The sequence below is a fragment of the Taudactylus pleione genome, unplaced genomic scaffold, assembly GCF_031769625.1.
Source record: "Taudactylus pleione unplaced genomic scaffold, aTauple2 ptg000053l, whole genome shotgun sequence".
NCBI lineage: Eukaryota > Metazoa > Chordata > Amphibia > Anura > Myobatrachidae > Taudactylus > Taudactylus pleione.
The window spans coordinates 2,837,465-2,859,282 of record NW_028284455.1 but is presented as its reverse complement, the minus strand read 5'-3'; the positions used below and the strand labels follow the sequence as shown (position 1 = coordinate 2,859,282).

General features: G+C 44.4%; 1 protein-coding gene across 9 annotated transcripts in view; it reads right to left on the bottom strand.

The window, feature by feature from the left end:
• Window positions 1-13,506: 13,506 nt before the first annotated feature.
• The window catches only part of CREM (cAMP responsive element modulator), a 91,433-nt gene continuing 83,121 nt past the window's right edge, over window positions 13,507-21,818 (bottom strand). For all 9 annotated transcript variants that reach the window (XM_088462699.1, XM_088462702.1, XM_088462701.1 and 6 more), the window contains one exon: window positions 13,507-14,902. In XM_088462699.1, the coding sequence (XP_088318825.1) occupies window positions 14,758-14,902 (145 nt within the window). In that variant the 3' untranslated portion in view covers window positions 13,507-14,757. The remainder of the gene's footprint in view (window positions 14,903-21,818) is intronic.

Sequence of the window (21,818 nt, the reverse complement as noted above, 5' to 3'; positions counted from 1 at the left end):
CATTTTTTGGAGGCCAAACATAGTTTAGCTACCTTAAAATATCGTATAATTGATCATGTGTCTCTCCAGATCAGAGGGGGGGATAGGTCTAAACGTCTCCTTCAGTTGGAATCGCGTTGGATCTACAAATTAGATACGCTGATTCCCAAAGGCTTAAATGAACAATCAGGCATACAATCATTCCTATAATAATTAAGATATATGACATCGGACTAACATTTTGGCATACATGATATCAAATTTTAATGGTAAAGCTGTGTAACATCTATGTTCACTGAGTATTCAAGGGTATCAAATATTCCTAGTGTGTCTCTGTTAAGTTAATAGGTTGGATATACATATAACTACGATTTAAGAATTGTGCATTGTTATGTAATAGATTACATCTCAGAACACAAAGTTTTCTACTTTTGTGTTATTTTTCACCTTGTAGGCTTCCGTACTTTGTAAATTGTGGTGGAGGGTTGTCACAAGATGACGTCATCGGAGGCTCGCTTTCGGTGGGATCTGAGGCGTTTGTTCACTGGTGGTCTGATGTATTTAGGTAAGACGTTTTTAAATGTTCCCTGTATCCTGACGAAAATGCATCAAGCATTGAAACGTTGATCCATCTACTGGTGTTGAAGTTTTATTGAGTCGTCGCGAGTGCCGCCTATGCATGATTTTATATATATATATATATATATATATATACATACATACACATATGTACACACACACACACACACACACACACACACACACACAGTATATAATAATCCCAAAGTTCAGCACTCACATCATCATCTTGTTTCCAATGGAGGTGACCATCAATTGTGCGGCAGGAACATCCAGACACTCCGGCATAAATATACTTATAAAAAGTTGGCACTCACCAATAGATGCATCTTATACCTTTTATTAATCCATAGTAGGCTTACAGTAATGCAATATTTCGGTCCGAACACAGACCTTTTTCAAGGTATATCAACATCATAATGAAATATGCAATCTTTAGGCACAGGTCCCAAGCATAGGATTCGTGAACGAAACGTTGCTTTACTGTAAGCCTACTATGGATTAATAAAAGATATAAGATGTATCTATTGGAGAGTGCCATCTTTTTATAGATAGATTGATATTATCTATGTAATATTTATATGACAGCAAAAACTAATTTGTAACATGAAGAGTGGTTGCATTTCATATACTTACAGACAGTTTGTGGTGTATTTAATAACATCAAACTATAAAATACCACAACAGATGCTTGAAGCAAAGCAATATAAGATGAAACCATATAATACACATGAAAAAGGTTCCAACCTAACCCAAAGTAAAAAAAAATATTTTTAACCAAATAAATAAAAATTGAGTAGAACAAAGTTTGACTGGAAGAGATTATGGGCCTGCTTCAGAGCCAGACGCAATTAGCGCTCGCTCGTCCAGAAAATAGGGGTGGCTATTCAAATGAACCGTTCGCTGTTTGCGGTCTGTTCACGCCTCTAGGTCTGAACGAGCGAACAAAACTTGCGGTCGTTTTTTGGGAAACTACGCCCCCTGGCCGCTCGCATCCTACATCATGTCCGCTATTTATTAGATTAATCGAGTACATCGACCAGCGTATGAGCTGCTCGCTATTCTTGTGGTTGGTTTTTGCTACCACAATTTTGCGAGCAGTTCTGGCTATAAAATAACCCAGTGACGTGCTCAATGACGCTGCTGTTTTAATTATGCACACCCATAAATCGCCCGTTTTGACCTTTAAGCATGCCTGCGATCGGATCTCCACTGCCCGTTTTCAAGCACCTTCCCCTGTTACCACCCACATACGCCTCTTTCTGTCACTCAAATTATCAGGCATTCGCTATTTTGCGAGCACATGAATTTCGACCGCACTGACTGGTTCGCGCATGCGTATAACGATCCGTACGCATGCGCAGTTGGGCAAACATCGCTCGGAGCGAACGAGCGGCCGCTTACGAGCGGCTCTGAATCAGGCCCTATATCCAAATGTAGGGAATCAGTCTTCATTAGTAATGGTGAAAACACAAGGTCAGATTTTCTGTCAGATTTGAACGATAATGATTTAAAAAATCGTTCACTCATTCATATCTGTCAGAAAATCTGACATGTGAGCCTGTAACGATGAACAATGCGCTTTCCCAATTGTCTGATAACGATATCTGACATCTGATGTGTTTGCACTCAGATTTGGTCAATTTCATTGATTTTAATGCCGTTCAAATAGTTGGTAAAAATCGTTAAATCGTTCATCTTTCATCTGACAGATCTGACCATGTGTATGCACCATAACTGATGAAATAAAAAAATATAACAACGACCAAGACGCATAGATTTATTGCAGTAATAATTATGCACTTCTTATTCTTTATGTGGTCATTATAGATATTTCAGCCTGAAAAAATATATTAATCAGACAATGATAATGTTTATATTGACTTTTTGCCTATATAACCTTCAGGTCACAAAGGTGATTTTTCATTTCAAAATTATTAAAGTCCTGGATATGCTGGGGTAAATTTACTAAGAATCATGTTGGTCCCGATTTGCATCCTGGGGTGAAAATATAACTTTTTTGCAAATCGGGAATTTACTAAAATTAAAGGTCGGGTGAATTCTTCATCTTTTGGGGTTGAAATCGGGTGGTTTAATGCCGCAAATTCGGCCATTTTGAACAATAGAAATTATGTCACCATCGGCTCAATTCGGAAGTACTTTTCACTTATTTCTGCCTAAATCGGGAATTTGCCATTATTCGTTTTGCTAAAGTCGGACGTTTTACACTGAACTCTGGGACTCAATAGACATTTTAAATGCACTACCTTCAGAGCTGCGAGTTGGTATCCAACATACACAAATCAGTGTGATTTGTGTATGTTTCTAATGAAACATGCATTTTTAGGGTTCATTTTTCTTAAAAAAATTATGTAGGGTCCCCCCCAAAATGGTACAAGTGGGTTCCAGCCAATGAGAGGCCGCTAGATGAGAATGCTTTGGCCCTGGAGACCCGGTAATAGAGTCTCCGGGCTGTGGCATTGCACCCCAGTTGTTCTGGGTCCGCTGCTGGTTTTAAATATATAGGGTGAACCATACGCATTTTTCCCCCCTATAATTAGAAAACCAGGACTGGCCCTGCAGCCTGGTGCTGGTTCTTAAAATACCGTGGAACCCTACTCGATTTGTTCCCCGTAATTTTTGGAACCAGACCTGGCTGACAAGTCCGGGGCTGGTTCGGCGTTTGGGGGGGGGGGGTTGGGGGAACCCACGTAAATTTTTTTCTTAAAATGAACCGTTAAAATATGAAACCATAAACAAGCAGTCTGCTCCTATTTCACTGATATGTGCAGCCTGCTTGTTCGATAGAGAAATTCGGGCGGTGAAATTGGGACTTCCAAACAGACAGGATCGACCATCAATCAAAATAATCCTGTGAAAACCGGGAGCTTGGCAAATTCCCGATTTTTAAAGTGAAAAAAACGGCCGTTTTTGATCAATCCTATCAGAAATGAAAAACAGGGCAAATCGGGACCAACACGAATCTTAGTAAATTTACCCCTAAGACTATACCATTATACTAACAAATGATCAATGTGACAAGTATAGCTGTGCATGCAGCGTTAGTCTTATCTATTTGTTCTATTCTTCATTATATTCCTTGTTGTTCAGTTAACCCCACCAGCTTCTGTTTTGTGACCTCCCCCTAAATCAGAGTTTCCCAAACTCCGCAATTACAGTCCAGGTTTTAAGGATATCCATGCTTGAGTCCAGATGGTTTCATCAAATTGACGGAGGTACTATTTAAGTGACCTGCGTTTAAGCATGGATATCCTTAATACCTGGACTGAGGAGTTTGAGAACCTCTGGCCTAAATCAGTCTGTAAAGGCAGAGGAGTTCTTTACTATAGCTAGATGAATATCTTTTACACTTTCAACAGTATACATTTTTTTTTCATGCACCTATTAAATAAGCCATAGCTGGAACTTGGGCAGGCCACTAGAAACGGGGGAGTGGAGTGGAGTGCGAACGCAGGCATGCCTGAGCGTCTTAATGCCGCTTCAGAGGCGTGCATAATTAACAGGAAGCATCATAGTACACGTCACCTGATTGTATTTCACACTAAAGTGCTCGCAGTAGGGTATAGTCAACCTGAAGCACTGCGTTTGCTTCCAATGGTTGCATACACTTCCTGGAGATGACATGCGCAAGTGGGCGTCTTAAAACAGGCTGGTGGGCGTCTACATACACAAAGCTATCGCATGCCAGGACATAGTGAGCGGGCTTATGCCTTGCCATGCGGTCGCCTGCCATGCAGTCACTTAACCGAATTTGCATACGCTGGGTGCGAGTGTATGCATCTAGCGAGCGGCTCTGAATCGAGCCCTTATATCATCTTGACAAAGTTCAACTTTCTATAAAGACTGTCCAACGAGAGTAACATCGATTCTTTACATGTCAGTACCAGGAGGGGTGTTATTTCCTTAGCTGAAGCAACTGTAAACAAATGATGTCTTGTAAAGACCCGTTCACACCTATCCCCTGCACAAATATGGTAAGAAGGTCTAATGATGTGTGTAAGGTAAAGTGGGTGTCCTTATGTTATACTGCAAAGGCCTAGCGATCGCAATGGATTAGCATACTATTGCAGTTGAACTGTGGGCCTGATTCAGACGCGCTCGCAAGCGGGTCGATGGTGGCCCAGTACGCGTGCGCACGACAGAGCCGGCTCCGTGGTGCACATGCGCGAGACCCGGATAGCGACGGGCAAACCATCGCTCCGGGTCTCGTACCAAAGGGGGCGTGCTGTCGATGTTGAGTGACAGCACGCCCCCTTTGGTGGGCGGGCCGGGAGAGTGGCTGCCCAAACAGAGGCGTTCCCATGGGAATGCCTATCGTCTGGGGCCGGCCCCACTGACATCACAAGTGATGTCAGTGGGAGTGCTTTCGGCTCTGTTTGAACCGAAAGCACTCTAGGGCTTGCGGCAACGAGACCCTACCACAAGGGTCTCGTCGCAAGCCCGATGGTCGCGATGGTCTTGACCATCTTCCTGGCCTCTCGCTATAGCTGTGGGTGGTCACCCACAGCTATGCGAGCGGCCAGGAGGCTGCTCTAAAAAAAAACCAGAAGGCCGGCCCTGATTCCGAGCGAGCGCTCTGTCAGAGCGTCCGTCTCTGAATCAGGCAGTGTACGTAATTGCAGCTGCGATCACAATAGCGATCCGTAGCGAATCAGGCCCAAAGTTATGAGTTATTGGGTGCTATGAGTGTATTGAATCAGATGTTTTTTAAATACATATATACACTTCAGCATACAAGAAAATACAAATACATTGTGATAATAGTACCAATCATTACAAATAAATAGTGTTGAAAGTGTGAGGGGTGGACAACTCATTCAGCTGGTATATAAAGACAACTCATTCAACTGGTATATAAATAAAGGAATACATTATAGTAGTGTAATAAAATCACACACAATGTTTATTATAAAAAGTTCTATGCATAATACTCAAGCTTTTGCCAGGTATAGAGATGACAGTGATAATATTCAGGGCATGTATCTTAGGATGTTATGCTTACTTTAAGTTGCTTAAAGGTGCCTTATGCATAGTGTCTCTTGGGTCTGATAAGACATTCACTTTGCAAATATGGTGTATGTGTATCATACCTGCCTCCTTCGGGAGACTCCCGGATCAAGGCAGTGTCTCCCGATGCCCGGGAAAATTAATTAAAACCCCCGCATTCCTCTGCTGTCGGCAATAACCTGCTGTAGAGCACCTTCTCTAGCTGCAGTTGCTGCCGGCGGCCACCAGGGGGAGAGCATATGAAAGAAAGGTACCTGGAATTATAGAGAATCTGCAACATGTCCACCACCCTTCTGCAGTGAGGGCAGTAATTACCCTCTCCTCTAGTTATCCCTACTCTCTGCTGCTGCTCGACACTATAGAATAGTAAAGTATTACTGTACTGTTGTATGTCTGGCCCTATGGGTGTGGGTGGTGCATGGTGGTACTGTACGGGGGCTGTAGGCTGGGCACTGTATGGGTGGTGTACGATGGGCACCGTGTCAGTGTGGATATGAGGTGTGCATTCTGGGCACTGTGTGGGTATGGAGTGTCCATGCTGGGCACTATGTTATATGTGGGGGTATATACTGGAAACTGTTGGTATGGGATGTGTATACTGGGCACTGTGTGAGTGTGTGGGTATGGTGGGGGTGTATGCTGGGCACTGTGTTGGTATGGGAGGGTGCATGGTGATTACTGTATGGGTGGTGTATGCTGAGCAGTGTGTAAGTATAGGGGGGTGCTTACCGAACATTGTTGGTAGTGGCTGTTTGCTAAGCACTGTATGGGTATGGGGGTTGTGCGTCTTCTGGACACTGTGTGGGTATGAGGGGGTGTATGCTAGACACTGTGTGGGTAAGGGGCACACTTGCCTATCCTCCCGCATCCTGTGAGAGTCTCCTGGTTTAGTGCAGGACACACCCCTGAGTGGCAATAGATATGCCCACAGGTGGAGTTAGACACACCCTTTGAGCAGAGCATGACACATCCCAATAACAGTGCACCGCATTCCACATTCTATTACCAACTATAATCTCCCAGAACCTAGTTTTGAAAAGAAGGCAAGTATGAGGTGTATATGCATGGAGGAACTTTGAGATAAAATGTTTGTGAAACCCTGGTATAAACGGGACGCCAATCCAACATAGAACCTGTTAGTCACAAATTCATACTCCACTGAGCATCATCATCAGACATCAGCTACATACTCATGAGTGATTGATTATAGTGCAAACTTTTAGCCTTGTGCAGCTTTTACTGTAATAGTCCTCAAATTAGTGATCTAAAGTCGGTGCTGACTTCAAGCACTGGACAGACACTTGGGTTTATGGTATCAAGCAGTGAAAAGCATGGAGTAGAGGACTAGTGGGGAAGTTGCCCATAGCAACCAATCAGCTTCCAGGTAACACTGTTCAAGTACAGTCTATAAAATTATAGGTAGAAGCTGATTGGTTGCTATGTGCAACTTCTCCACTGGTCCACTTCTCCACACTTTCACTGTTGGATACATAAACCCCGCTGTCTGCAGCAGGGTGCATTATTTTTATGTGTCCTGCATTAAGCTGGTACCAAAAGTACCAACAGTTTGATCCTTAAAGTGATGGATGATTTGAAGGCATAACTGCTGTATGCATCACCTGGTGAATACAGTCAGGTCAGCATACTGAGTGTGCAGCACACATTGAGGCTATAAGGGCGTCAGGCTGGGATTTGTGAGTGAACTCGGACTAGGAGTTGCTACCGGAGTGGGACTAGAAAGGCTGGGTTTATAACTAGGAGGCTTGATATAACTCTTCTTCGTTCAGGATGACTTTAGGATAAAGTTGTAGAGCTGGGATGAGGAGCAGAACCAGTTATTACAGGATTGCTGGGTTGCGGAGCAGTACCAGCTATTATAGGATTGCAGGGATGCGGAGAAGAACCAGCTATTACAGGATTGCAGGGATGCGAAGAAGAACCAGCTATTACAGGATTGCTGGAATGCGGAGCAGTACCAGCTATTGCAGGACCGCTGGGATGAGCCATACCAGCTATTGCAGTAATGCTGGGATGAGCCGTACCAGCTATTGCAGGACCCCTACAATGAGCCATACCAGCTATTGCAGGAACGCTGGGTGAGCAGTAGCCAGGGAGTGCTGGAGACGGTTACTGCACTGAAGTCACTGACCAGAACTCCTGCTGTGATATTTCCAGGAGAGACCGCAGCAGGTCTGTGGACAACAAAGCACTGGCAATTAGTGAGTGCCCAGGAAGCTTCCTTTATACCCCTGGCTGTTCAGGATTGGATCGTGGAGTCAGGTTATGACAGATTGGGATTCCATAGGCTGTGAACTAGTCACCTGATTGGAAACAACATGGCTGCGCCCATCTCTGATTTTGGAGGGAATTCAGGTCGTGCAGCACACTGTGGACATGCAGAGAGAATGGTAAGTACTAAAGGACTGGGGAACAATACATCCACATGATCTCTGCAGTTCAGGTCCAGCGTATCAGCTGGATTGCCAAACTCTGCTTGTTATCAGGAGTCTGCAGCTCTCACAGACAGAGAGACTTACAGGTGCACAATCAGTCCAGAAGGGAAATCCTGCAATTAGCAACACAGACACATGCTGCAGCTGAACATATCTCCCAGGCAAACCTGGATATTCTAACCTGTAGAGCGCACAGAGCGGAAGAGGTAAGTCACAGGACAAACTAGTAAAATATGTGGGAAATAAGTCAGAATCAGGACAGTATCCCCCCCTTGATGGGTGGACTCCGGACACCCAAATTGGAACTTAGGGCGAAGTTTGAGGAAGAATTTTTATACAAAATAACTGAAAAAGTGAAGTCCAGAGGAACTCGGAACATGCTCTCAAGCTGAAGTCCTCAGAAATCTTCCCAGCTTTCATATCCGGAAAGACCTTTGGTAATATGGACCTTTCTTCTGGAAGCCTGTAGATCTCATTGCCAATTCTTGGAAAAATACATGGCTAGGAAGGATAGGACCCCCCAAGGAGAAATTTGGGTCAACAATAAACTCACTGTCGGAGTCAGAGTCCAAGACCAAAGTGAGCATGGGAATCTTTTCCTTAGAGGGAACAGAGTTTATGTCTGATAGCACATCCCTTGAATTGGAATTTCCAAAAGGAATCAGAAGACTGAGTAGATTATGAAATCTGAGGATCAGAATACTCTCAGGAACCACTATACGAAGAAGACAGACAAGTATACCCAATTCTCATGTCCATGGATGCAGATTCTGATGTGCTGCTTTTCTTGGAGGCTTGGAAGCCCTTAGTACGTTGGGCCTTTAAAGCTTGATTTTGCGCAGACTGCAAAGGAGTGGAGGACTGAGCAATAGGAGTTCTTGGCAGAAGGAGTTAAACGTTTGGAAGACCCCCAATAGGCTGTCTTTGGACCAAATTTCTTAATTACAGCTTCACTAAAAGTCACTAAATTCTGGAGCATTGGATCATCAGACTCAATTAGTGGATTAGCCCATTCTAAAGCTTCACCTCTAAAGGACATGAAAATATATATAACAATATTGCTAGGAGTAATTCCAGATGATAAATCAGACTCCATGTGATATTGATCCACCAGCGCATAAAACTGAGTTAGATCTCTATTGAAATAAACAGATGATGAAGAATCAGACGAACTCTGGGAGATTGAAACTTGTGATGAACATAGAGAAGCAGTTGTAGAGTCAGCCAGAGACCCTTCTGACTGGAGCGAGGATGCCATCTCCGGAACTGACTGGCAGAAGTCTCCGACTGGGACTGGCAGAACACTTGGAGCCCCATTGATGTTGAGACATTTGCATCTCCTTCTGAGGTTATGGACTCAGAACTTTCTGGTGAGAAAACAATCGGATTCCCTTTTTGGGGTGGCAGATTTAAGATTTTCCTTTGAGGAAAATCCTTGTTTAACTTCATTACAAAAGACTTGAAGGTTGTTAAGTACTGGATCCTTAGTTTCAATGAGTTGATTAGCACACTCCAAGACTGTTCCCCTAAAAGTATTTGACTGTCAACGCTGAAGTAATAGGAATCGGAGATTCAGTCTGAAAGTATGTATGACATTGGTGCGTCAAGGCACGGAATTGAGCAAGTTTTCCATCAAAGTAGAGGGAAGGCTGGGCATTGGCTGAAGATGGAATTGGACTGGGTTCGGAGACATGTTGAATCAGTTGGAACCGAAGGAGACTGAACCAGGCACACACATGGAACTGGATGGAGTCTGGATAAACCTGAATTGGCTGGAACCGAAGGAGATGATGACCCTTCTTGGGCCTGAACCATGAAGTCAACACGGTAGTGCTCTCAGAATGTGGCTGACAGGAGTCCATATCTGAATCTGTGGCACTGGAGACCCCCTCTGTGGCTGAGGCTCTGGAAACCCCCTCTGGGGCTGGCAACTCAGACACCACTCCTGAAGCTGGCAACTCAGACACCCCTCCTGGGATTGTCAGATTAGATATTTCTCCTGGTGCTGGAGACTCAGATGCCTGCCCTGGAGCTAAAACAACAAATACCCTTCCTGGGGTTAGAACATCAGATACCCCTCTTGGGGTTGGAACATCAGAAATCCCTCCTGGGGTCAGATAATCAGAAACCACTCCTGGGGTCAAAACATCAGAAGCCCCTCTTGAGGCTGGCATATCAGATGCTTCTCTCAACCTGAAAGATTTAAATATTTGGTTCCCAAAACTGGAATAGGGTCTTTTTGTCACAGGAACCCAATTATTAATTGGAGTCTCTTTCTGGGCACGCTTCTTTGGAATGGCAGACTTAACAACTTTGCCCAGGGCTGAGGAAACAAACTGCAGATGGCACACCAGATGGTTTAGAGACATGAATACTATGACACTGAGATTTACGACCATCTCTTAGCTTGCAAAGAGAACAGTCTTTAATGAAGTGGTCTCAACTCCCACAGTAGAGGCAAAGGTGAAACTCCTTGCAACGCTGATGTTCAGCTTCTGAGAGCTTGGGCCGTGGATAGCTCCGATGTTTACCTTCACTCTGCACTGAAGCAGAAGCCTTACTTTTAAAAAAAGTCTGTAGCAGGGAGTTCCCTTGGTCACAGAAAATTGAGGAGAGGTCTCCATAGTGCTGGGACTCCAATAATTTCGGGTAACATCAGGTTGATTCTGGATAGGAGATCCTGCAACTGTTCCAAAAGTTGGTGAAGACTCTTAAAATGTGGCATTACAGCAGTAGGGAGCTGAGGAGTCCGAAAGGAACAAAGAGGAACACCACCACTCAGGAGGCACAGCTTTAACAGAACTAACATTGAGCTTGTTCGATGTCAGTAAGTGAAGTTGCAAAGCAGGAGTAGGAGCTGAGACCGCTGAATTGACTAATTGATTCACTGAAGGAGTCGAAGGTCGTACGGAAGAGTTAGGAGCCTGTAGGCCTAAGATATTAGTTTGGAGGCTATCTTGACGTACAGAAAGAATGAGTAGGCCTTGAACTAGCTGACACTGCGGGCCTTTAATCCTTCCACCAGAGCAGCATAAGTTGCAGCAAGTCGGAGTTCATTGCCGTGTTTCCTGACGAATCCATTTAGCCAGTGCTTACTGTCAGGCTGGGATTTGTGAGTGAACTCGGACTAGGAGTTGCCACGGGAGCGCGACTAGAGAGGCTGGGTTGAAAACTAGGAGGATTGACATAACTCTTCTTTATTCAGGATGACACTAGGATAAAGTTATAGCTGGGATTCGGAGCAGAAGAACAGTAGCAGCTATTGCAGGAACGCTGGGATGAGCCAGGGAGTGCTGGAGATGGTTAATGCACTGAAGTCGCCTAGCAGAACTCCTGCTGTGATGATGTTCCAGGAGAGACCGCAGCAGGTCTGTGGACAACAAAGCACTGGCAAATAGTGAGTGCTCAGGAAGCTTCCTTTATACTCCTGGCTGTTCAGGGATTGGATCATGGAGTCAGGTGATGGCAGATTGAGGCTCACAGGTGCACAATCAGTCCAGAAGGGGATTCCAGAAACTAGCAACACAGACACTTGCTGCAGCCGGAATCGGCATGAATTACCGGCGGACGCAAGTCCAGCGGTTCAAATGCCAACAGCACCTGCTCGACATGGGTGAAAATCCTGATCGTCCCCAGGTAAGTATTTACTAACCTATCCTCCCCCCCTAACCCTCCTTAGGGGTGCCTAATCCTAACCTTCCCCAAAGTGCCTAACCTTAATCCCTCCTCTAAGTGCCTAAACCTAACCCCCCCCTTCCCCGCCGCCTAAACCCAAGTCCCCCGGGGGGGGTGCCTAACCCTAAGTCCCCCCCGGGAGTGCCTAACCCTAACCTTCCCTTCCCCTAACCTCCCGGGGGGGTGTGCCTAACCCTAAGTCCCCCCCAGGAGCCCTAAACCTAACCCTTCCTCCCCCCCCGCACGGCTGTCCGCAGCGGCGCCCTGCATCACTTCGATCGGGATGTCGGGCGCCGATGTCGGTAGAAGACAGGCATCTAGATTTAGATGCCCGTCATTTAACCCTCACCAGGGTAAAGCAGTCGGGAAGCCAGCCGTCGGGATTACATCCGCTGGCGTCCCGACTGCATACCCTGCAGCCAGCAGCTGAACAGATCTTCAAGGCAAACCTGGATATCCTAACCTGTAGAACACACAGAGCGGGAGAGGCGAGTCAAAGGACAAACTAGTAAATTATGAGGGTAATAAGTCAGGATCATGACAAAGGGTAGGGAAATCCCAAATGGAGAGACATGGAAACACAGGGACGGATTCAGTATGGATCGCTATTGCAAGAGTGCACGTAGATATATCACGCATAGTGCACATGTGTGAGTTAGCATTGTGATCACTTTCCGATCACTCAAGCAGAATGAAAGCCATCACAGAGTGAGCGACAGGCTGCGAGTGTTTATGGGTGGTGACGGGGGAGTGGTCAGAGAAACGCAGAGGTGCCTGTCCGTTTGAACGCCGTTTCCTGGGCAAGACTTGCACTGCGTTCAACAAGACCTGCAGTTTCTGCAGGTCAGACCTGCTGTAATTGTGTGTGATCACTGATGATCGTTGTGTGTGTACCCAGCATTACTTAATACCATGCTGTTATGTGCACAGATGTACACCAACCCTTAGCAGCCGAAACAAATATTAATTTCATTTTCTAAACCGAGTTAATGACCGCCAAAGCAGGGCCGAAACTAGGATTTTTGTCACCCGTGGCAAGACCGTAATTTGGCGCCCTCTGGTAATTCCCCCATAGTAATGCCCCCTTCAGCAGTGCACCTATAGTAATGCCCCTGTAGTAGTGCCCATACAGTAACACCCCTGTAGTAGTGCCCATACGGTAATGCCCCTGTAGTTGTGCCCATATGGTAATGCCCCTGTAGTAATGCCCCTGTAGTGCTGCTTACACAAAAAAAAACATTACTTACCTTAAACTCCGCTCCTGTGTCTGCCGCTGTCCGGTCCACCCGGCTGCTCCTCGAAACTATGGGAGAGATGTCATAACGTCTCTCCCATAGTGCCTGTGGGGAGAGACGGAAGCTGGATTCAGGAGAGAACTCCAGCCTCCGGCTACTGCGGCGCTGCAGGGAAGGAGCTGGGCGCCCGCTGGTAATAAAATCTCAGCGGGCATCCGGCTTGGAGCCTCCCTGCGCCGTTGGGCTGGAGGACACTAGCAGCGTGTGCAGCGGCGCACCCAGTGCATGTGCAGCTCCGCCCCCCCCCCCCTAGTTGCGGCCCTGGCCAAAGCTGGTTATTTGCTATGGTTGCTATACATACACAATATACATTTGCGTATAACTAAGGCATATTAATGTAACATTTCCCTATGCTCATCCTAAAAACAGCATGGAAATGATGAAACTTAGAAAGCATTGCGAACTAACATGAAATCAATAATTTCAAAGGAAAATTTTAGTTATTACTTGAATTGAAGTGAAAACTATTCATGGATGCAGTGTGACAGACTAACAGGTCAAATATTACACTGTATTTAATAGTTATGGGAAAGTCAACCCATGGATATTATAGTGTACCTGGCTTGCAGTCCCTCCTCACACACAATCACCACAAAGGGGATAATGAATAAAAGCTATACAATCATTACAGTGTACAATAAAACTGAAACGATCTTCAATGCAATATTACAAATCTCTGAAAACTTGCTTGAAGTGCTAAAATATTATAGTTTTAATACTTAAGTATATGTTTAGCATAGTGGGGTGGGTGCCACATAAAACCAGGTGTAATAAAAATAGAACAAAATTTATAGAAATAAAAATGTGAAAAAGTCAAGTTGACTACAAAGAAACCAAATACATTTTTTTGTGGACATGGTTCTAGGAATAAGAATAAAGTAAAATAAAATATGCAACCACTGGATTTAGTGATAAAAGAACAAAACCAAATTGACAGAATATGAAATAAATCTGTCCAGTCAGCTACACATTTTCTGTAAAGGTTAGAACCATCATACATGTGGAAGAAGCAATAATCTTATATACAATTTTGTTCCTGAGGTGTGCACTATGGGATGCACAAAGCTTGTTTTACTAGATGGCAGTTTTCATAAATCACTTTAAAAATCGATAAAAAATATTGTCTGTGCACGTCACAATCCATGTTACGTGATGCAGTAGTGTGTGAAAAAGCTACCCCCATCTACACAATATAATAACACAATATATACATAAAAGTTTTTACTCTCTTTTTTGGATTTTTGTTTTTACTAGAAAAGATTTACATTTGCACTACTTTTGGCAAAATATAGCAGAATATTTCAGGAATGTTAAGAGGAAACTGGTGGCAGGATGAGGAGTTTCACTCACAAATGGTTTTAAATGGCATTAATCTGCGCTGTGACAATAAAGCTGTCTACAATTTTGTAACTCTTCTATCAAATTCTTCTTCTGAAGTTCTAACATAGCAATGCGAAGCTCCAGGCTTTGAACATACTCTTTCTTACGTAGTCGGCACACCTTTGCTGCCTCCCTGCAGAAAATAGAAGCCAAAATACCAAAAAAGTACATGCAATTAATTGTATAAAGGAAGGATGTTTTAACAAAGAGATCAAATAATTAGTATGTGATTTGCAATGATAAGAAACACTCCGGATCTGTATGAATCCCAAATCAATTTAAAAGTTATCCTGGGCTCACAGTCCATTTCAGGGGCCAGATTGCAACTGCTTAGTATTATGCCTATAAAAAGTCCGATGCCAAAAAAGTTATTCTGTTTTATGACAATATAGATCTTTAAGGGCCTTCAGTTCCTCAATCAGAGTCTTGTTTTGGTTCTCAAGCACAGCCACACGATTTTCAAGACATTTCACATATTCTTTCTTCTTTTTCCGACACTCCCGAGCGGCTTCCCTAGAACCAACACAAAATATGTAACTAAGGAAACTACCACAATGCTACATAAGGTGAGAACAAAACAACCTGTACCTTCATGTAAGCGGCATATAATACATTCTAGCTAGGCCAAGTAACCAAAACAATGCATCAAGGACACAGAAGCAACATTTACAATACAAGAAGGAACAACGTGATCACAGCATTATGGCGTATAACACTGTAGCAAAGTGATGACAAATATTTTATAGAAGCAGAGCTGCCTTGATCATAGACATAATAAAGTCACAAACTTCCTATCCACAACCACAAATTTCGGTATGAATGGTGATACTCTAAACCAGCATATATCGCAAAAACACTGAGTTAACAAATTAATACAAAGGAGTGACAATCTAACACAAATTGCAAGCTTATTTGGGGAAAGTCACTCTGAACAAATCAAGTAAACAAATTTATATATAGTCTGTTTAATAAATAATAATAAGAACAACCTAAAATGTATGATATTCTGCTGAATATTTTTCTGGACAAGTCAGATCAGTCTTGAGAGGATGATTCTGTCACAGTGATCACAACACAGGAACCCAATGAACCCAAGCATATAGTTAATACCATTATTTTACTGATTGTTTCTAGGAGTTTTTTTTGCTTTAGTCCAGTTATAAAACAAATCTGAACGCCATCCAAAGTGGTTTAGTTTGTGAAGAAATGAGAGGACAACAAAGGGGAGATTGGAGCCAGTGATTATGAAGTATGATGCCTTGCATTGCCTTATCTCATGAATGACCTTATACATGACAACAATATTAATCAACCTTAAATCACCTGGGTACCCCCTGGCAGCCCATCTTCACTATTTGTACCCCTAACATTTGCAAACAAAACCATTTGTCATTAATATAATTGCTAATAGTTAACATGTTTAGGCACAGCTATATATAGATGCAATAAATCGGGTGGTAAAACATTATGCAAGAATAACTTGTACAAATATATTTCTCACATATTACAATTTAAGAATTTTTTTAAGTGACAATAAAACTTTAGACCACATGCTATTTTATTCATTTTTAAATCTGTTATATTCTGAGAATTACAAGGATACCAAAATGTGGGGGTTTAAACTGTTTCACTGTTTTCCCACTAGCGCCTCTTACATCATGTTTCCAGTGGTATATGTGGTGCCGGAGGGGATGTAAGTAATGTGAATGGGTAGGTGCGCAGTGTGGGCCCTGCACCCATTATAGATACACATGTGATGGGCCTAGATATCCCCAGGTAACTACTTTCCCTATGAGACCAGTAAGACAACCGATCAATATATAAATGTGGGTTGAGTGCTGTTAGCCTTCTAAGGGCTGTATTCAATTGCCAGCGAGAAGTCCCAGACTTTTTGCCTGGTGCACTTTCCGCCTACATCGCTGGTTTTGGGTCCGTAAAAGTATCGCGTGCGGCCGCTTTTCTCCCTGTTCAATTCCAAGGGACGTGAAAACGGGACCCGACAAAACAAACAGGCGAAAAGTGCTGTCAGTTTTGGGGAAATCAGCCTGACCCCCCCCCAAAAGATGTACTGACATGGGGGATCAGTATGGTTACCCCCGAATAGCACTGCTGAAGGTATTTGGGGTACTTAAAAGGTCTCAATAGCTGCTAATTAGCATAATTGCATAAGGGGTGAAGAATAGCATTTAGCAATATTTTTTTCAGCAAAATAACTAGTCTCAGCAAATTTGGGGTACCTGAAAATGGGGGCTAGCATATTTAAAAGTTGCTAAAGTGAAGTTTTAAAAATCATGGAAATTCCACCTGCCACAAACACCTGCAAAGTAAAAAAAACACCAGGGGAATACTTGGGGACCCCCCTGGAGTCTTTTTCGCTGTTTTTTATGTTCCCCAACTTTGCACTTTTTCACCCCCAAAACGAAAGTACTTTTTTGGGGTGTTCTAAAGTTTTTTTTACCCAGTTTACCTTTGGGGGACTGTCCTAACACTGCATGGGGGTTCCCACAACTTTGCACCCCAAATCTGCACTTTTTTTCCACCTCCATTCAGAGGCGAATCTGTCGCCTATCTGAATGCATTGACCTTTCCGCTTAGGCGAAAAGTCATTGCAATTGAATTGGGCGGAAAGTCAACTGACAAAATTACGTTATCGCTGAAAACTATCTGTCCCACAATTTCTGATGGCAGCCCTGAACACAGCCACTGATTTCCGACCCAGATGTTACCAGCACACCTCGAGTACCTTTGCCAGTGAGTTCAGCTGCCGGCGCAGGGTACATACACTGATCTCTGCGCCGCTGATATTTGCTGCATGTACACTACAAGTAGCACTCTTTCTATACCTTCAGTCGATCTACTCTGCCAGCTCGAGGCTTCTGCATGGCTGTTGTATTGGACAAATCATGCTGTAGCTGCAGCTTCACCAGCGCTCTCCTACATCTAGAATTGGTGCGTTATTATGCATAATTACTGTGACTCATCACTGCAGTTATTGGATTCAAACTATATTTCTCAGTGACACCTGTATAACAATGGTACAATGGGATCGGTACCCCTTTATCGTCATACGGGGCAAATGAGTCCAAACCCTTTTTTCTGTCACTCGTCTTATGTGCCTGTCTTAAAAATAGGGGGGCACCAATGCTCTTTCTGTCCCAGGGCACCAAAAAGTCTAGTTACGGCTCTGCGCTCCTGGATAGATGGCGGGAATCCTGCAGGGAGGCAGTGGGTTTGCAGACTTTTGCAGATTTTGAAGCAGATCTGGGATGGGTTGATGCATGGCATGCAAAACATCCTGGAGTGCGTCAATTTTCCTGTTTCTCCCATACTCATTACTCCTTTTCAAGGATTGACCTGGCCCTGTCTCTTGCAGTTTGCTCCCCAAATTATCTTTAGTTGAATATTAAACCAGAGGTATTTCCAATCATTCCCCACTCATTTTAGATTTAGACCTGGCTGGTTCTCGGGGACAAGTGCTTTGGAAGCTTCATCCATCTAGGTTGCTACAGATGGCTACTTAACTCATTTAGTTAATGTTGATCTACTGCTATAGCCAAACTTGTTGCAGTGGACGGTTTGGTCGTGACGACTATTCCTGCCATTGTTGACGTATTTTGTCCAAAATAAAACTTGCTGTCTTATGTAGCTGCTGCTGACCTCCACACTTTGTCTCCAGAAGCTTGGGCTTTCTTGGGTCCCCCTCTGACCTTAGAAGAGGTGGCAATTGCCATTTGATCCAGTTAAAGCTTTGGCTTCCAGAATGCCTCGGGTCCTCCTCCATATATATTCCGGCCACTAGCCATAGGATTTCAGTTTAGTTAACAAGCCTAAATGAAGGAGAAGGAAAGAGGAGAAGGAAGAACAATCGTATACCAGAAATACTCTTACAGAAGATGAGGGAATCTGTGACCGAAAGAAAATCGCACAATGAAGCAAGGTGCGTCAGGGTGGGTGCCCTGTGGACCTCGAAGAAAGGGAGTTATCTAGGCAAGTCTACAATAACTCTATAATTCTTCTTCGGAGTCCATAGGGATCCACAGGGATACCATGGGGATGTCCAAAAACAGTTCCCCTAGGGTGGGGGACGCTCCTGAACAGAAAGAAGAACTCGTCGTCCAAAGGAAACATCCTGGGAGGCAAAAAGTATCAAAGGCATAAAACCTAAGAAAAGTGTGGACAGAAGACCACGTTGCAGCCTTGCACAATTGTACAGCAGAGGCACCACGACTGAATGCCCTAAACCATATAATACGAAAAGAGCATCTGATTTTCTAACAGAATTTGTACGCTCCACATAAATACGGAGAGCACGAACTACATCCAGGGAGGCTTTACCTACAGAAAGGTCTCGAGCCTGAAAACCTGGAACAACAATTTCTTAATTTACATGAAAACGGGACACTACCTTGGGAAGGTAACCCTCCCTTGTACGAAAAACAGCTTTATCCTGGTGAAAAATAAAAAATGGGGAGCGACAAGAGAGTGCTGCCAAATCAGAGACTCTGCGAGTTGAAGAGATAGCAAAAAGAAAAAAAAGTGTCTTTGCTGTCAACCACATCAAATCTACAAAGTCTAAAGGTTAAAATGGGGAAGCTTGTAACCCCTTAAGAACCAAAGACAAATCCCATGGTGCTACCGGTGGAACAAAGGGAGAATGAACTCGCAGAACTCCTTGGAAAAATATCTAACATCTGAAATTGAAGCAATCTTCTTCTGGAACAAGACTCACAGCTCAGAAATCTGCACTCTCAAAGTGGACAGGCAAAGACCACTGTCTAACCGTGCTTGCAGAAGAGCCAGTATCCTGGAAATCCTGGACACCTTAGGATCATATTCCTTAAGAAAACACCATTGACCAAAGAATGCCAACCTCTGTAATAGATGGGGGTAGAAGCAGGCTTCCGTGTCGGTGAAAGAATGACGTCTGGGCCAAGCCAGAGCCACCAGTATTACCGTTCCGCCTTCCTGTTTGAATTTTCTAAGAACTCTTGGGAGTAGAGAAATCGGAGGCACTAGATACGCCAGCTTGAAGCCCCATCTTACTGCCAGTGCTTCGGTTTTTATGTGATGCCATTGATCGAATCTCCGGTAGACCCCATTTGTTTACCAGGGGCTGAAACACTCCCGGATGGAAAGACTACTCTCCGGCGTTTATGTCCTGGCGACTTAGAAAGTCTGCTTCACAATTTAGCACTCCCGGTATGAATATTACCGAGATGGCCGGAAGATGATATTCTGCTCAAATCAGAACCTATGTCACTTATTCCATGTCTGCATAACTTCTTGTGACTCCCTGATGATTAAGGTAGGCCACTGTCTTTGCATTGTTGGACTGGATCTGGACCAGCCTGCCCTGGAGCAGGTCCTGTGCCTTGCTCAGCGCCCTGTATACTGCTCGCAGTTCCAGAATGTTTATTGGCAGATGACTTTCTTGATTTGTCTATCTCTCCTGGAAGGTGTGATGACCAGTCACTGCAGGAAGCAATCGGGAAGCCGGCTGACGTAAGCACGACAGCCGGCTTCCCGACTGCGTTATCCCGGCAAGGGATAAATGACAGGCATCTATATCTAGATGCCTGTCATTTTTCCGACGCCAGGAGACTGACGCCCGGCATCCCGATCAAAGGGATGCTGGGCGCCGCGAGCGGACAGCCGCGGGGGGGGGGAAGGGTTAGGTTTCGTGCTCCCAGGGGGGACTCAGGGTTAGGTACCCCCCCCGGGAGGGTTTGGCTAGGGGGAGGGAGGGTTAGGTACCCCCGGGGGGAGGTAAGGGTTAGGGACCACCCCAGGGGACTTAGGTTTAGGCAGCGGGGAAGGGGGGGTTAGGTTTAGGCACTTAGAGGGGGGATTAGGGTTAGGCACAGGGGGGAGGTTAGGGTTAGGCACCCCTAAGGAGGGTTAGGTTAGTAAGTACTCACCTACGGACGATCGGGATTTCCAGCGATGTCGGGCTGCCGCTACCGGGATCTCTTCATTTGGCTGCCTGCCGCTGCTGGAATTCGAACTCCCGGCCATGTGGCCGGCGGGATTTCATACCGCTTCCGTCACTGCCCCCCATCCACAAAGACTGGCATCCGTGGTGAGAAGCACCAAATTCGGAGTCTAGAGTGGGTGCCCTTTGTTTAGATGCTCCTTTTTTAAGCCACCACAGGAGGGAGTGACGAACCTCTGAAGTGAGAAGGATCCTCTGAGACCTGGAATGTCCAGGGAACCATGAAATCCCCAGGTTCCATTAAAAGCATAATTGACCGTAGGGTCTCCATACGTAACTTGGGCACATGGATGAACCTGTTGAGAGATTTCAGATTCAGAATACAGCGATACCCATTTAGCTTCAAAATCAAAAATAAATCTGAGTAATAACTACTTCTTTGTTAGCTAAAGGAACCGGGCATTGTGCAAACAACCTTCTGGAGAGTAATCCTTTAGGAAGGTGTCACATAAGAATCCCCAGTAGGGAGGTGGATTTCCCACCTAATGCACTCTCTCTGTGGGAGAATGTAAAAACACACTAGTCTTTTTGAAATCTGGAACAGTCTACCTGGAGTGTTCCCTGCTTCCCCCATAAGCTCAGTGAGCTGTTCAGATTGAGGGAATCCAGCCTAAATCACCTTCTGGTGTCTGAACACCAGGTTTATTAGGCTTTAGAAGCCGGTACTTCATTTTCTATAATGAGAATGGAATGAACCGCCCCTGCTAGAGAGGAACATCCGCTGATGAATGATGCTCCTCCTCTCCGGGATAGGCCCAAAGGGAGAAAACCAAGTATCCTCTGTCTCCTCAATTGATATATCAGAATCTGAAAGCAGGGTGGACTGAATGGATGGTGCGGTCCATCTATATGCTTATACGGCTGATGCCTTATTCGCCTGTAACATCTGCAGACAGGTAGATGCTAAAAACCAGATTCTGAACTGAGTGGACATAACCCTCCATCCCAGAAAGGATGTATGGGAAGAGGAAACATAGCAGGTTGTAATCACTGTGGGCACAAAAACAGACAAATCTCAAGTGCACAACTCCAAATTATTGATAATATATAAATGCAATAAAATTTTGCAATCAATAGAGGTTTTTAGCATAATCTTGGCCAAGATTATGGGCCTACCCACCATATCCAGGTAACCTCTTTAGGGTAAGTTCCTAACATACTAGGATTCAAATCCAGAGCGCAGGACACCCCCAAACCCACCTGGATATGGTGGGTAGGCCCATAACCTTGGCCAAGATTATGCTAAAAACCTCTATTGATTGCAACATTTTATTGCATTTATATATTATCAATAATTTGGAGTTGTGCACCTGAGATTTGTCTGTTTTTTTGCCTGCAATTAATCTCATCAGGTATCACCTCTCATTATATATATATATTCAGGGTGTGCAGTCCAGGAATCTTTCCCATATACTCAATTTAATGTGCTTTATTGCA